The sequence below is a fragment of the Heterodontus francisci genome, chromosome 17, assembly GCF_036365525.1.
Source record: "Heterodontus francisci isolate sHetFra1 chromosome 17, sHetFra1.hap1, whole genome shotgun sequence".
Taxonomy (NCBI): domain Eukaryota; kingdom Metazoa; phylum Chordata; class Chondrichthyes; order Heterodontiformes; family Heterodontidae; genus Heterodontus; species Heterodontus francisci.
This window is the reverse complement of record NC_090387.1, coordinates 74,681,282-74,697,237: the sequence shown is the minus strand read 5'-3', so window position 1 is coordinate 74,697,237 and position 15,956 is coordinate 74,681,282. Positions and strand designations below refer to the sequence as shown.

The following is a 15,956-nucleotide window of genomic DNA, read 5'->3' as shown; positions in this document are numbered from 1 at the left end:
AACCTCTATCATGTCGCCCCTCCACCTCCATCGTTCCAGTGAAAACAATCCGAGTTTTTCCAACCTCTCCTCATAGCTAATGCCCTCCAGATCAGGCAACATCCTGGTAAACCTCTTCTGTACCCTCTCCAAAGCCTCCACGTCCTTCTGGTAGTGCGGTGACCAGAATTGCACGCAATATTCTAAGTGTGGCCTAACTAAAGTTCTGTACAGCTGCAGCATGACTTGCCAATTTTTATATTCTATGCCCCGACCGATGAAGGCAAGCATGCCGTATGCCTTCTTGACTACCTTATCCACCTGCGTTGCCACTTTCAGTGACCTGTGGACCTGTACGCCCAGATTTCTCTGCCTGTCAATACTCCTAAGGGTTCTGCCATTTACTGCATACTTCCCACCTGTATTAGATCTTCCAAAATGCATTACCTCACATTTGTCCGGATTAAACTCCATCTGCCATTTCTCCGCCCAAGTCTCCAACCGATCTATATCCTGCTGTATCCTCCGACAATCCTCATCACTATCCGCAACTCCACCAACCTTTGTGTCGTCCGCAAACTTACTAATCAGACCAGCTACATTTTCCTTCAAATCATTTATATATACTACAAACAGCAAAGGTCCCAGCACTGATCCCTGCGGAACACCACTAGTCACATCCCTCCGGAACACCACTAGTCACATCCCTCCATTCAGAAAAGGCCCCTTCCACTGCTACCCTCTGTCTTCTATCACCGAGCCAGTTCTGTATCCATCTTGCCAGCTCACCTCTGATCCCATGTGACTTCACCTTTTGTACCAGTCTGCCATGAGGGACCTTGTCAAAGGCTTTACTGAAGTCCATATAGATAACATCCACTGCCCTTCCTTCATCAATCATCTTCGTCACTTCCTCAAAAAACTCAATCAAATTAGTGAGACACGACCTCCCCTTCACAAAACCATGCTGCCTCTCGCTAATAAATTTGTTTGTTTCCAAATGGGAGTAAATCCTGTCCCGAAGAATCCTCTCGAATAATTTCCCTACCACTGACGTAAGGCTCACCGGCCTATAATTTCCTGGATTATCCTTGCTACCCTTCTTAAACAAAGGAACAACATTGGCTATTCTCCAGTCCTCTGGGACCTCACCTGTAGCCAATGAAGATGCAAAGATTTCTGTCAAGGCCCCAGCAATTTCTTCCCTTGCCTCCCTCAGTATTCTGGGGTAGATCCCATCAGGCCCTGAGGACTTATCTACCTTAATGCTTTGCAAGACACCCAACACCACCTCCTTTATGATAATGAGATGACTGAGACTATCTACACTCCCTTCTCTAGGCTCATCATCCACCAAGTCCTTCTCTTTGGTGAATACTGATGCAAAATACTCATTTAGTACCTCGCCCATTTCCTCTGGCTCCACACATAGATTCCCTTCTCTCTCCCTGAGTGGGCCAACCCTTTCCCTAGTTACCCTCTTGCTCTTTATATACGTATAAAAAGCCTTGGGATTTTCCTTAATCCTGTTTGCCAATGACTTTTCATGACCCCTTTTAGCCCTCCTGACTCCTTGCTTAAGTTCCTTCCTACTATCTTTATATTCCTCAAGGGATTTGTCTGGTCCTAGCCTTACAGCTGTTACGAATGCTTCCTTTTTCTTTTTGACTAGGCTCACAATATCCTGCGTTATCCAAGCTTCCCGAAACTTGCCAAACTTGTCTTTCTTCCTCACAGGAACATGCTGGTCCTGGATTCTAATCAACTGACGTTTGAAAGACTCCCACATGTCAGATGTTGATTTACCCTCAAACAGCCGCCCCCAATCTAAATTCTTCAGTTCCTGCCTAATATTGTTATAATTAGCCTTCTCCCAACTTAGCACCTTCACCCGAGGACTACTCTTATCCTTATCCACAAGTACCTTAAAACTTATGGAATTATGGTCACTGTTCCCGAAATGCTCCCTTACTGAAACTTCGACCACCTGGCCGGGCTCATTCCCCAATACCAGGTCCAGTACGGCCCCACCCCTAGTTGGACTATCTACATATTCAAGGAAAATCAAGATTTGTTTGTCAGGTGGTACCAAGTTTGTATTTTAAAAGCTGTAGATTTTAAGAGGAAATGAAGATTGAGGGAGATAAGGAAATTCACAAGTTTAAGGTCTTTGAAGAGAATGAACTGGGTGATGTGCATTGATTTGAGCCCAGTGAACTGCACAGTGAAGCCACACATCCAATAAACCATGAGCTTGAACCATTGCCATGTAATAAAAATTGTTGTTACCAGAATCTTATATCCTGCTGCAACTCATCCCACTGAATGTGGCTTTATACTATGCACCATCCACTGGAACATTGAGTGAAGACTAACACAGAAATGGGAAACCATAAAAGCCATTTTTGATGCATAGGATCACATACTAGGTCAAAGGGCCTCTTTTTCATCTGAGCAATAGGTTTCAGTGCGTAGATGAAATATGGAACCCCAGCAACTACAGGGAATGAATGGTATAAAGCACAGCATACTATCCTTATACATATGGAATCAAATTTAGCCCTTAAAATTCAGTGAGGGCCCTTACAGCCAGCATTGAGTTCAACCTCAAACCAGCGCCAAGCTCCAGCTCAAAAATGATTCACACTAAATCGCCAAACTGAGGATATAAGGATGGCTGGTGCAGGAAATGGTCATGTCACATTCCTACAGCATGGAATGCTTATCTGAGACTGGAATTAAGGTGCTTTGATAGGAGGGTGGAAAGGGGTTTTTACGAAACACCCAACTGTGTATTGCCAACATGACGTGGCATTTCTTGAGTCTGACAATATGTGACAAAAGTGTAAGAATGTACTATTTCCCAGCACTGATGCCTCTCAACTAGCTCAACTCAAAATTTCACCAGATTTATACAGGCAAGATTTAGATAAAGTTTTCCAATGCAGAATATGAAACATACTTTGGTATGGCTTTTCCCCCATTCCCTGTTTCTTCTGAAGAAACGCCTGACACAGCCCAAACTAAAGACCATGGCACATATCCAAAAAATTATATCCTTCATGAAATACAAACTATCAAGCACAATTATCAAACAATTATTTATCAATAAGTTCTAAGAAATTGGAATAATGTTAATCAGGAGCCATCAGAACGCACCTTGTTTTCTGGGGGAGCTGGTTTCACTTCAGTAGTTGCAGGCACAGAGCTCCCTATAGGCTGTGGCACCACTTTCCCCAGGCTTTGTTTCAGCCAAACAAACACACTGCAAATCATTTGGTAAAATTATTGTGAGGTAAAAGAGCATAAAATTGATTTTGTTCCTAAAATTTCCTTTGTAGACCAATGACTCTTGAGAATTTTTACAAGAATGGGATGAAAGAGAAAATCTTATTTTACAGACTAAACCCAGGTGCAGTTGGGTCCTAAACTGAATTTCAAAATTTCAAGCCATACATCTAGATCATCACCAAGACCATCTCGTCCCACTTTCCCAGTATTCCACCTTGCTCCCTAACTCAGCCCCACTGCTGAAATCTTCATTCATGCCTACCTGATCTCCAGACTCGGAGGGCTGAATTTTATGAGCCCTCCGGCATCGGGGGTTGGGGGGGTGGGCCCGGAGAATTCTTTCGGGAGAGGCCTGCCACGACCCCCAACGTGAGAAGGCCCCTCTGCATTATTTTACCGGTGGTGGCAGGGCCTCAGTGCGGCCCCGCTCCCCCCCACCCCCCCCCCCGTTCCGCAGCAAGGGTTTAATTTGAATACTAAAATTAAGTTAAAAACAAGCAAATTAACCTACCAGAGTTCCGAGGCGTGATACTGGTAGGGAGGGGGGGAGGAGTGAAATTATCAGGGTGGGGGGAGCGGGGAAACAATTTGTATTGGCTGAGGGGATGGTGAGAAGGAAGGGGTTGAAGGGCAAAGGTGACAAGGTTGGTAGGGGACGAAGTTCGGGTTGGGAATATAGTTTATTTCGGTTCGATAGGCCCAAAGACAAACATTGGGAGCGGGGGCAATGGGAAAGGGCCTCCACCTTTTATTTAATTTTTTAAGGACAATGTCAAATAATGTGGCTTTAAAAATTCAAATGTCTTCTAAGGGTTTGAAGCCCTTTAAAAATGGCACCGTGCCTGCACACTGTTGCCGGGGACGGCCGCTCCTACCCCTCCATTTAAATGAGCCCCCACGCGAAATATCGTGGGGGCTCAGCAAAAGCCACTCCGGGCGGGCGCACCGACATCAGAGCGCGCCACCGCGATTTGCAGAGTGCCCGTAAAATTCAGCCCAAATTCTCCCAACATTCTCCTTGCTGGCCTCCTGAGATACAACTACAGACATACCAGCTCATCCAAAAATCTGCTGCCACTTTCTATCTGCCTTAATGTTCACTAACCTGTCCTCAATGATCTCTACTGGCTCCCAATCCTCCAACACTTCAATTTCAAAATCCTCTTACAGGAGTAAAATAGTGTGGATGTTAGAAATCTGAAATAAAGACAAAAAAAACCTGGAAATACTGAGTATTTTCTATCTTTATTTCAAAATCCTAGCCCTCATCTAGAAATCTCTTCATGTTCCACCATATTCTACACTCTTCTGAGTTTCCTTGCTCTGTTCCACCATTGGTGGAAAGCTGTCAGCCATCTACCTCCCTGGAATTCTCTCCCGAAAGCTCTCCACTGAGCTACATCCTTTTTCACCCTCAGAAACCTCCTCAAAATTTAACACTTCAAACTCACTTTCAGTCACCTTCCCTTAATTACTTTCTATTTCTGCTCAGTGCCCAATTTATGCCTCTCTGAGGAAGCACCTTTGGTACTTTTCTACAGTAAAGGAGCATATAAAGAAAGAAATAATCTACATTTATATAACATCTTTCACCTTCTCAGGAATTCCCAAAGTGCTTCACAATCAGTGAATTAATTTTGAAGTGTAGTTGCTATTATTTTTGTAGGAAAGCACACCAGCCAATTTGCACACATCAAGGTCCCATGAGTAGCAATGAGTTGAATGGTCAATTAATGATGTTGACTGAGGGATGAATATTAACCTGAACTTTGGGAGAATTCCCTGAACTTCTTTGAAAAAGTGCAGTGGGATCTTTTGTGTCCTCCTAAAGGCAGATGAGGCATTGAACTAACATCTAAAAGACTGCTCCTCGAGCAATATAGCGCTCCCTCATTAATGCACTGAATTGTCAGCCTAGATCATGTGCTCAGCTCCTACAGCCCAAGTAGTTGTTGAGGATACAGTGATGGAAAGCGTGTATATTTAACGGGGTGGGTTACATTGGCAGCAGGAAGAGGTGGGGGCATAGTTTTGGGCAGGAAATCTGGAAGTCTGCATGCTGTGGAGTTTTAACTCTTCAGTGTGCATCTTTTGGCCCTGACAGGTTCCCCACTCAGAGGTTAGCCTGATTGACAGGCTTGGCTTCCAGTTGGGTGGGGTGCACTCTGGAGCAGGCCGTAGGTCTGATCCTCAACCCCAGGGTGGGGTGTCCAATGCCTGGTGTGCCCGATCCCTGACCCTGGGCAGGGGGTCTGATCCCGACCCCCGGCAGAGGAGTGGATTGGTGTCCAAACACGCACTCCAGGGGATTTTGTCTGGTCAAGGAAACCTAGGGGGCTGCAGGGAATCACTCCTGCTCCACAAGCAGTGTTATAAAGGTGTTTATAATCTCCTTGAAGCTGTCCTCACCTTGCTTTAGCTGCCAGGTTTCCTGAGGAATGGGAAACCCAGCTTCCCATTGTAAAATCTGCAAAGCAGGTGAAATCAGAGGCTGCCAGCCTTATTATCATATTTAAAATGCCACCCGCCTCCTGGGAACAGGTTGGCTGCCCACTCCCATGTCCCACCTTGGTAAAAACCAGGAGGCTCAGGTTGGAACCAGCTTCCCAATGTGCTCAAAATTCTTCTCAATTTAACTCTCCCTCCCACACCCAATCCCTCATGCTCCCCCATATTAAAACTCCCTCCGGGTGTATTGGTTATTAGGAACAGGATACAGTTATGGAATGCATGTACTGTTGGAATTGGAAGAGGATACAATATGTATGTGTGCAATGGCTATTAGGAAGAAGATTTAGTGATGGAAAACCAGTGCCTGGGTTGTTAGGATGCAGCTTGCTTTAAAATTTGATTGGTTGTATTTTATTTAAAAGAAAGTTGTGACAATGGCCTGTCCAACGACAGCGGCAACACCGGCTATTATGATTGTAAAGTTGGAGCGGTGTCTTTAACAAGATGGTGTGAAAACTGAGAGCTATGGAAAAAAACAGGTTTGTAGGCTGAAGCTAGCCGAGCATTTTATTGGGCACAGGAGAGCTGTGAAGTGACTTTGACTATGACAGGTTTATGAACCACTACACATAAATTCACTCAAAGGGTCTACTTTTTATGAAAGAACTTGTTCTTACAAAAATGTGAGGCTTTTTTTTACCTGCTGCCACCCGCAGATGAGTGAGGCATTTCAACAATCTTGACTGTGGGTGTAGTATCTGCAGGGGGTTCTGCCTGATGATCAGTGGTCTCTTTAGGAGTCTCCGTTACCACAGTGACTTCCACTTTTACTTCAGGCTCAGGCTCAGGCTCAGGTTTAGCTTCAGGTTCAGGCACTGACAGATAAGAGAAAAATTCAGATCCCAAGAACAAGCAACATGCCTAACTCATTGTTCAAACTCTTACATAGTATTAATTAGGACTTACAAGACAGAGACAGGCCATCCGGCCCAACAGATCTATGCCAGTATTTACGAGCCACAAAAGCACAAAGCTACAGTACTGAGGAACATTGTCAGTGACCTGAAGAAATTTTGCTGGGGACTATTTCATAATGGGAGTTCATTGGTCATACAAATAAGGACCATCAATTCTCTCCCAAACTAGCTGAATAAGGCTAGGATATTGTGAAAATCTTCTGAATAACCAGTCCTCATCAATTTGGGATGTATTTCCATCTCTTTCTCTTTCTCCATCTGTCTTCATTTGTCTTTTTGCCCTCTCCATTCCAATTCCCTTTTTCTGTATCTCCTCTGCTTTCCCCATCCGTCTCTTGTGCACTAATATGCAACCTATAGATGAAGAGATGTAGGAAAGTTCTTGATAATATTGTTGGTTTCCAGTAATCTTGCTCATGGCACATAAATTTTTCTAGGATATTAAAACAAATAGAGAAGTACAAGCTATCAACTACAAGTCCTAGTGAAGAATTTTAAAAAGGATTTGAACTTAGCAGATTTCTTTCATTCAGCAGCTGTATGACTCCAAGATTTTATACCGTATCGCTCAACTTCTCCCTAATCTTAATTGTCAAGAATCCCATTCTGTGCTGTTGGGATTTCACTCTTCTCTATCATGTTTCTAAGTTCACATTGTCCAAACCCATATCATGCTCTCTAGAGAAATGTAATCATGTACTTTGAATGGGAGATGTAGAAGAGCCGAGGGATTTGAGGGTCTGTTGGGAAATGGCTGTTCCCGATGTTAGCAGCTGTCAGCTGTGAAACTGACCAAGATCTTTTTTAAAAGAACTGACCAACCATGTGCTGAGTGTTCCATTCTCTGCAACTGTGTGAGAGAGAGAGGAGAGAGATAGGGAGAGAGGGGAGGGGGGGGGAGAAACAGAGGGAGAGAGGGGGGACAGAGAGAGGGAGAGGGGGGAATACAGAGAGAAAGAGGGGCAGAGTGAGAGAGAGGAGGGAGGGAGAGGGGGCAGAGACACAGAGGGGGGGGGGAAAGAGAGAGAGAGAGAAAGGGGGACAGTGATAGAGAGAAAAGGGGAGAGACAGAGAGAGGGGGAACAGAGAGAGAGAGGGGAACAGAGAGATGGGGGGACAGACAGACAAGGGGGACAGACAGACAAGGGGGACAGAGAGAGCAGGGAACACTGAGTGGGGAGTGGGGAACACTGAGCGGGGAATACTGAGCAGGGAGTGGGGAACACTGGAGACGGTGGGGGGGGCGGGGGTGGAGAGAGAGGGAGGAAAGATACAGAGAGAGGGGGAGAAGGAGACAGAGAGAGGGGGGAGAAGGAGACAGTGAGAGGGGGGAGAAGGAGACAGAGAGGGGGGAGAGGGAGACAGAGAGACAGACAGACAGAGAGGGGGAGAGAGAGAAGGGGAGAGAGGGTGAGAGAGAGTCTTTTACTTATAGCACAGAAAGAGGCCATTCTGTCCATCAAGCCCATCCTGGCTCTCCATGGAGCTATGCAGTCAGTCCCACTCCCCGGCTCGATCCCTGTAGCCCTGCAAGTCTATTTCTCTCAGGTGACCATCCAATTTCTTCTTGATGCCATTGATCATCCCCACTTCCACCAACCTTGTGGGCAGTGGGTTCCAGGTCATTACCACCCACTGTGTAAAAAGGTGCTTCCTCATATTCCCCCTGCATCTTTTGCACAGAACTTTCAATCTGTGTCCCCTAATCCTAGAGGGGAGGGAGGAGAGGGGAGGGAAGAGAGAACAAGACACACACACAGCACGGGGAGAGGGAGTAGAGAGATCAAGGACTCTCCTGACAGATGAAAATCTATCCAGAATACTCTGTATCGCTACATCAAGTGTGCGGGCAGAGATTGACTACTTATGCAAGCAAAAATAATGCCAGATATGTCACTAAATCAGTTTTCAATATAGTGACGAGAAAGTAAGTCAATAAATTAGTCTTCTCATTTAAAGCTTCTTCACAAAAATGCACATTTGTTGTTTTTATTACTAAGATAAATTTTTAATGCCTTTATCTTTCGAAATTTGCTCACCAGCCCCCCCAGACCGAGCAAAAATCGTAATGAGGCCCTCTGCCTGAAAAGGTTGGACAACCCTGATCTAGAAGATACACTGCAGCAATTCACCAAGGCTTCTTCGACAGCACCTCCCAAACCCGCGACCTATACCACCTAGAAGAACAAAGGCAGCAGGCACATGGGGAACACCACCGCCTGTAAGTTCCCCTCCAACCCACACACCATCCGGACTTGTAAATAAATTGCTGTTCCTTCATCATCACTGGGTCAAAACCCTGGAATTCCCTATCTAACAGCACTGTTTTTGTTTCCTTTTTCTTTCATGGGATGTGAGCATCACTGGCAAGGCCAGCATTTGTTGCCAATCCTTAACTGCCCTTGACAACGGAATGGCTTGCTAGGTCAATTAAGAGTCAACCACACTGCTGTGGGTCTGGAGTCACACGTAGGCCAGACCAGGTAAAGACAGCAGATTTCCTTCCCTAAAGGACAACAGTGAACCAGATGGGTTTTTACAACAGTCGACAATGGTTTCATGGTCACCATTAGACTAGCTTTTAATTCCAGATTTATTAATTGAATTCAAATTTCACCATCTGCTGGGTGGGATTCGATCCCCGTCCCCAGGGCATTAGCCTGGGAGCCTGGATTACTGATCTATGGACTCACCCGTTTCAGTGGGGGGTTCTTCTGTCTGTGGTTTTGCAGGCTCCTGTATCAGAAAATAGAATTTTATTTTCATAATTATCGGAAAGTTTTATAATTTTCTAATGATACATGGTGACTTTATTGCGGAGATCTCTGGCAACACATGCAATCCACTTGATAAATTTGTAAAAGCAGAAGGCTTGCCATAAGTTTTTACCCATGTGCCAAACCTCAGTGCTATACTCAGTGGATTCATTGGATTAAAGGCTGAGTCATCCTATATGGACCTCTGCTGTGCATTGAGTTGCAACATTCATAGTTAATGTTTTCTTTGACCTCTTGAGAGCCATCAGTGGTGTACATCAAACAAGAATCTGCAGCTAACATTTCTTCAAGCAGATAAATGTCCATAAGATTCGAGTGTTTAATATACTATAGTGATGTCACCCACAGAGAAGCTCATAACGGATCAGAGTCCCGCATGGAATAAGGGTCTCCAAAGAAGACATTAGCTTCAGATATTGCCAGTTATAAATTCCCAAACAGTTTCTTCAACAGAATGGCAATATATTCTGCAAGTTAACAAGTCAAAAGAGGACACAGTTACTCCCGAGTTGCATTTCCACCTTAATAGAATTAGTTAATCAGGAGACTGACATTAGAATGTTGACAATTGATTCGAGGAGTTACGAGCTTCTTCTGTAAGACCGTCAAACAATCAAATGCTGTTTAGTTACTTTTAAAAAAAAATCTGTTTAAAAACTGAGACAAACCTTGGTTTACTCAAAAGATAATTACATTTAGTTCACTGTTCCTTTCTTTCTGAATCATCTCTTCTTATTTTCTTCCACAATTCACACGAGCTATATTCTGTATATAAATTTAAATTCTCATATCATGTCCCTCCCTTAGCTTGAAGCCTTGGCTCACTCTGTGGTAGAACCCTTGTCGCTAAACCAGAAGGTTGTGGGTTCAAGCCCCACTTTGGGTGACAGTTCTGTGTGCTACCAAGGGAACGTGGCACTTTTGGCAGTGCTCCTTTTGGATGAGACATTAAGATGGGTTCAACCCATCTGCCTTCTCAGGTTGACGTAAAAGATTACACGGCACTACTCCAAAGAAGAATAGGAGGTACTCCTGGTGATAGTTATACTTCAAACATTGCTACAACAAATTACCTGGTCATTGTGTCATTGTTGTTTGTGGGACTATGCTGTATGCAAATAGGCTGCTGAGTTTCCTACAACAATGACTGCACGTCAAGGCTACTTCAGTAGCTGTAAAGATTTTTGGGGCATTTTAAGGATGTGAAAGGCATTATATGAATGCATGTTTTTCTGTTTCTTTTCATAATGAGAAAATGATGAGTCTGTCTCAGCAACTGATTGATTTAAAACTTGGAGCCATCCTGCTGAACAGCCTTACTGTTGGCCTAGCACTCCCATACTCCCAGTGATGGAAAGGAGCATGGTTTGAAGAATTAAGCTTCAACATTGTATTTCAATACCTTTGAGTGTTGGTACCTGCTGGTACTACGAGACAGTTGGATTTACTCTGTTCTATATATATATATATATATATATATATATATAGCTAGCAGTACTTTTCCTCCAACAGCATACATCATACAACACACCTTCCTTTCGATGCAGAGTCCCACTCAGCTCTTTTCCTGACACACAAGCAGCCAAAAGCAGCTTGCGGATGTACACACCTTTTCCTCCTGGGGAGCAGTGCTTACTTCGGCTGCTGCCACAGTGAGATTGGTTGGTTTGGGTTTTTCTTCAGGATGTGGTAACACTTTTTCGAGCCCTTGCACAAGCCACCTGAGCACTCCACTGCCTCGGCGTCCATCCCTGCAAAAATGGACACTGACATTTTTAAACATTCTCATGTCTCCCCATGGAGGATGAAGCACAGACAGGGCTGGATTTAAAGGCTCCCTGTAGACAGACTAAAAGACGGGGGGTGGTGGGGGGGGGGGGGGGGAGGGGTGTCCATAGAATTGCAAATGGAGGCGGGGGGGTGGGGGGGTGGTGGTTGGGTATGGGGCAGAGGGCCTGTAGACTTCCCGTTGCACCACAATTATGTCGGAGGCGAGACAGGCCGACAATGGCCTTCCCACCCAGAGGCTAATTGAAGCCCTTAAGAGGCCTATTATCAGCCACATAAAGGCCTCTTTCCCCCACCACTGGCATTAAACCAGTGGCAGTGGTGGGGATGGGGGGCGGGGGTGGGGGTCTTTTGCCATGCGGGGAGCTTGCCCAGTTAAATGAGGTGACCTCCTTGTAGGCTTGGGAGGGGTCCCTCCTCCGTGGGCAATCTGTGGCCCACGGCAGACCTTCAGCATTAACAATGCACCTCCCTGAGCCCCCCTTCCCCTGCACTCAACACCCACCCTCTCTCCCATCATTGCCGGGGCCTGTCGGACTGGCCCTGGTGAATCTGCTTTACTTACCTGAGGTAAAAACAAGAAATGTCGGAAATACTCAGCAGGTCTGGCAGCATCTGTGGAAAGAGAAGCAGAGTTAACGTTTCGGGTCAGTGACCCTTCTTCGGAACTGGCAAATATTAGAAATATCAAAGGTAATAAGCAAGTGCGGCGGGGGTGAGGCAAGAGATAACAAAGGAGAAGGTGTAGATTGGACAAGGCCACATAGCTGACCAAAAGGTCATGGAGCAAAGGCAAACAATATGTTAATGGTTTGTTGAAAGACAAAGCATTGGTATAGATAGGGTGTTAATGGACTGAAGATTGAACAGCAGCAAGTACAAACATGAAAAAAAAACTTGAACTAAAGTTCAATAATTTCAGAGCATGACGGGCCCTCCATTTTACTTTTATTTTTAGTCATTTTTTATTTTTTACAATTTCTTTTTTGTATGTTTATTTCATTTCATCTTAGTTTGTTCAGTTTGCTTACCCACTGTTTTTTCATGTTTGTACTTGTTCAATCTTCAATCAGTTAACACCCTATCTGTACTAATGCTTTGTCATTCAACACACCATTAACATATTCTTTGCCTTTGCTCCATGACCTTTTGGTCAGCTATGTGGCCTTGTCCAATCTACACCTTCTCCTTTGTTATCCCTTGCCCCACCCCCGCCTCACTTGCTTATAACCTTTGACATTTCTAATATTTGCCAGTTCTGAAGAAGGGTCACTGACCTGAAAGTTAACTCTGCTTCTCTTTCCACAGATGCTGCCAGACCTGCTGAGTATTTCCGACATTTCTTGTTTTTATTTCAGATTTCCAGCATCTGCAGTATTTTGCTTTTACTTACCTGAGGTCTGGGTCTCCAGTGCTGGGCCTGGTTCCAAGGCCTCCTGTAATCCCGGCTGTGGCCACCACCCTCGGTGGCGCTGCCAATATTACTGAGCTGCCAGCCCTCTGATTGGTCAGCAGCTCTTGGAGGCCGAATGCCCATCTTTAATTGCCCGAGCACCATTAAATACAGCCGGGGGGGGTCTCTGAATAGCCGAGGTGGGGTTCCCACTGCCTTGTTGGCCCAGCGCCAGGAGCCCTGCCAACTCCACTAAATCCTGCCCACAGTGTCAGCAAAAAGCAGAGCAACAGAGGGCACTGGCAGCAGAACAGGGGAGGAGAATGAATCACAGGTAGAACAGCAAAAGAGGGCACAGCGATACATCTGAAGGTGGTGGCACAGAAGGAGAGGGAACAACGAAGAACACAGTGTAAAAGGACATAGAGGAGGAAATTGTGCAATCAGAGAGAGCAGTGGACCAGGTTACAGCAGATGGGACAGCAGGAGAAAACAGAAGAGAACTTACTGTGTGTCTGTGGCACTGTTGTGAATTGCAATAGATAGAAAAAAACAATTGAAAATAATTTAACCATTGAAGCTTAACAAAGCTCTTAATGATTCTCCCTTTATATAAAACATACAAAATAGATGTTTTTATAAATATTTTATTTACCGTATATACTTTTACATAGGTCTGCACTATTTGGTATGATACAAGATTATAGCTGCTGATTATGCTGTCTTACTGAAGAGGCAGTCTTAGCTTCAGTGAAACAACTTAGAACCAACAAAAGTCAACGTTAACCGACAATAGGTCCTGAGGGGAGGAAGATTGAATTACTGTATGTTTGTATCTTGATTGGAGGAATTTTTATCGACACAGAGAATGCATAGTCTTTCTTCTTCATTCTGTTATGGCCAGGTGAGGGGGATCTCAGGCTCCCCTCTCGTCCTTCCTCCTATTTGACCGCAACAGGGTTTATTCCTTTTTTAAACAGTGATTGTGCTTACCACCTCCGTAAATATTTTACCTTTTTCCTTTAATGTGATTGTGAAAGAACCAATCAGACAGGTTTCCTTGTGTTTAAACAAGAAAGAGGTAAGTTTATTATACTTAACACTCGAACCCCGATTTAAAAATACTAAAAAATATATACATATTCACGCACACATTCACACAAGAATCACGCACACACAAATAGATTACAGAGGAAAAAACAGATTTGGTGGTTGGATTAAAGTCCAGAATAAATAGAACCTAAATACACAGTCTGTGAAGTGGATGATCCGGTAATCCTTGGCTCAAGCTGTATTCATGAAGTCCTCGCTGGTCAAAGTGCACTTTGGCTGGCTTGCTTCAGCTCAGGGTTTTCCTGAGGGCAGAATTATATTTGGCTCTCTTGCCCTGGTCGCTGGCTGTAGCAGTCTGTAGGCTGGGAGGGCCCCCAGTCGCAGATGGATTTCAAACTTGATGTTTTCTGAGGAGAGAGAGAGAAAGGAAGGCCTGCAGCCTTCTCTGCTGCTGCCTACTCAGTTACTGCTTGTCTCTTTGTCTGTGGAGCAACTCCCCTGAGATGGACAGATGGTCACATGGTTGCTTCAGGTTTTTTCTGGAACCTTCTAATGAAATTCAAGGTTCCACAAGGCCCCAGGGTGTCAATTTACACTTGGAGGGGGTTGTCTCTTTCAAAGTCAATAGGTGAGGATTGCCTTGACTGCTATACTAATGAGCCATTTTAGATAATTCAATCACTTAGAGCAAGCCATTGTCCTGGCTCGGCTTCTTGTTAGACTTATTAGCTCCAGTTCAATCTCCTGGTATTTCAGATGTAGATTACAGTGGCCATCTTGGCTGTTAGTTTTTAAAAAGTAAACTTGTAGGATGTTTTCCATTAAAAGTCTAATGTAAGTTTCCAACTGAAGAAATTAATATTTTTCATTTGGTATATAGGGTTTACTTGACAATTCATTACACTCCACATGCCTTGGTAGCAAGAAGATCTAAGGCATATTCACATTCAATTCTACCTGATCATAAGAAATACAGGAGGTCACATTGAGTGTAGGGGATTGAGGGGTTGTCTGATTGAGGTGTTTAAAATGTTAAAAGGATTTGATAGAGTAGATATGGAGAAATAATTTCCTCTGGTGGAGGAATGAAGTTCAGTAATGGTATCGAGGGATATAGATCTGAGATGGGTAAATGGAGTTGAAGTACAGATCAACCCTGATCTGACTGAATGGCAGAACAAGAGGGCTGCATGGTCTACTTCTGTTCCTATGTTCCTACATTATGCAAAAGCTTACAATTTATTCACATCTAGTATCGTAGTTGGTGTACATTTTGGTATTAATTCACTCCCTGGTCTTTTCACAACCTCCTGTCCTACTTGTCCCTATTAGGCAACTATCTATACCAGCACTGATTTCTGCAAGTATGACCCAAGCTTCCGGTTGCTTGCCATTTCAATTCACCATCCTGCCCCCATGCCCACATTACCATCCTTGGCCTGTTGCAGTGTTCCAGTGAACATCAATGCAAGCTCGACAAACAGCACCTCATCTTCCGATTAGGCACTCTACAGCCTTCTGGACACAACATAGAGTTCAATAATTTCAGAGCATGACTGGCCTTTTTTTAAATTATTATTTTATTATTTTTTAACCATGTGCCCGCCTTAAACTTGGTTTTTCATGTTTGTGCTTTTGGACAGAGCTGTTATTATTCTATCGTTAGCACTCTCTCTGGACTAATGCTTTGTCTTTCACCACACCATTTGCACACTCTGTTTGCTTTTGTCCCATGACATCTTTGTCATTTAATCTCTCCGGCCCTTTGCTCCATCACACACCTTCCCTTTTGTTCTCTTCCACCCACCACCACTTGCTTAAAACCTAATACATTTCTAACCTTTGCCAGTTCTGATGAAAGGTCACAGACCTGAAACATTGGCCAGAATTTTACATTGGGCGGGAGGCCCTGCCCACCAGCCGAAAAGTCGGTGGTGAGCTTGCCTCTGCCGGGCCTGGGAGGCCAGGCCGGGATTTTTCGCTCTAAATGCCCTTAAATGTTCTTGGGCTGGACTTCCACCTCCTTAAGGCAGGAAGTCCCACCTAATTGAGCTGCCGGCCAATCAGTGGGCCGGCAGTTCTTAGTCCCAGCAGAGCCACTGGGAGCGGTGGCCACTGCTGGGACTACACCCAGCCACCACAGCAAGAGGAAGGACGGCCCCAGAACTACGATAAGTTTTTGGGGCCTCACCGGGGACAAGCGGCTGGGCCCTGGCGAGGCAAGGGGGTGGGGGGGTTCGGTTGGGG

At 44.8% G+C, this 15,956-nt stretch overlaps 1 protein-coding gene across 1 annotated transcript in view; it reads right to left on the bottom strand.

Annotated features, from left to right (window-relative positions):
- LOC137378595 (uncharacterized) overlaps positions 1-15,956 on the bottom strand; it is a 207,407-nt gene that overhangs the window by 168,750 nt on the left and 22,701 nt on the right. The window contains exons 8-11 of the mRNA XM_068048896.1: positions 11,085-11,226; positions 9,392-9,434; positions 6,422-6,596; positions 3,139-3,244 (exon numbers count right to left, since the gene is read on the bottom strand). Coding sequence (XP_067904997.1) covers positions 3,139-3,244; positions 6,422-6,596; positions 9,392-9,434; positions 11,085-11,226 — 466 coding nt within the window. The remainder of the gene's footprint in view (positions 1-3,138; positions 3,245-6,421; positions 6,597-9,391; positions 9,435-11,084; positions 11,227-15,956) is intronic.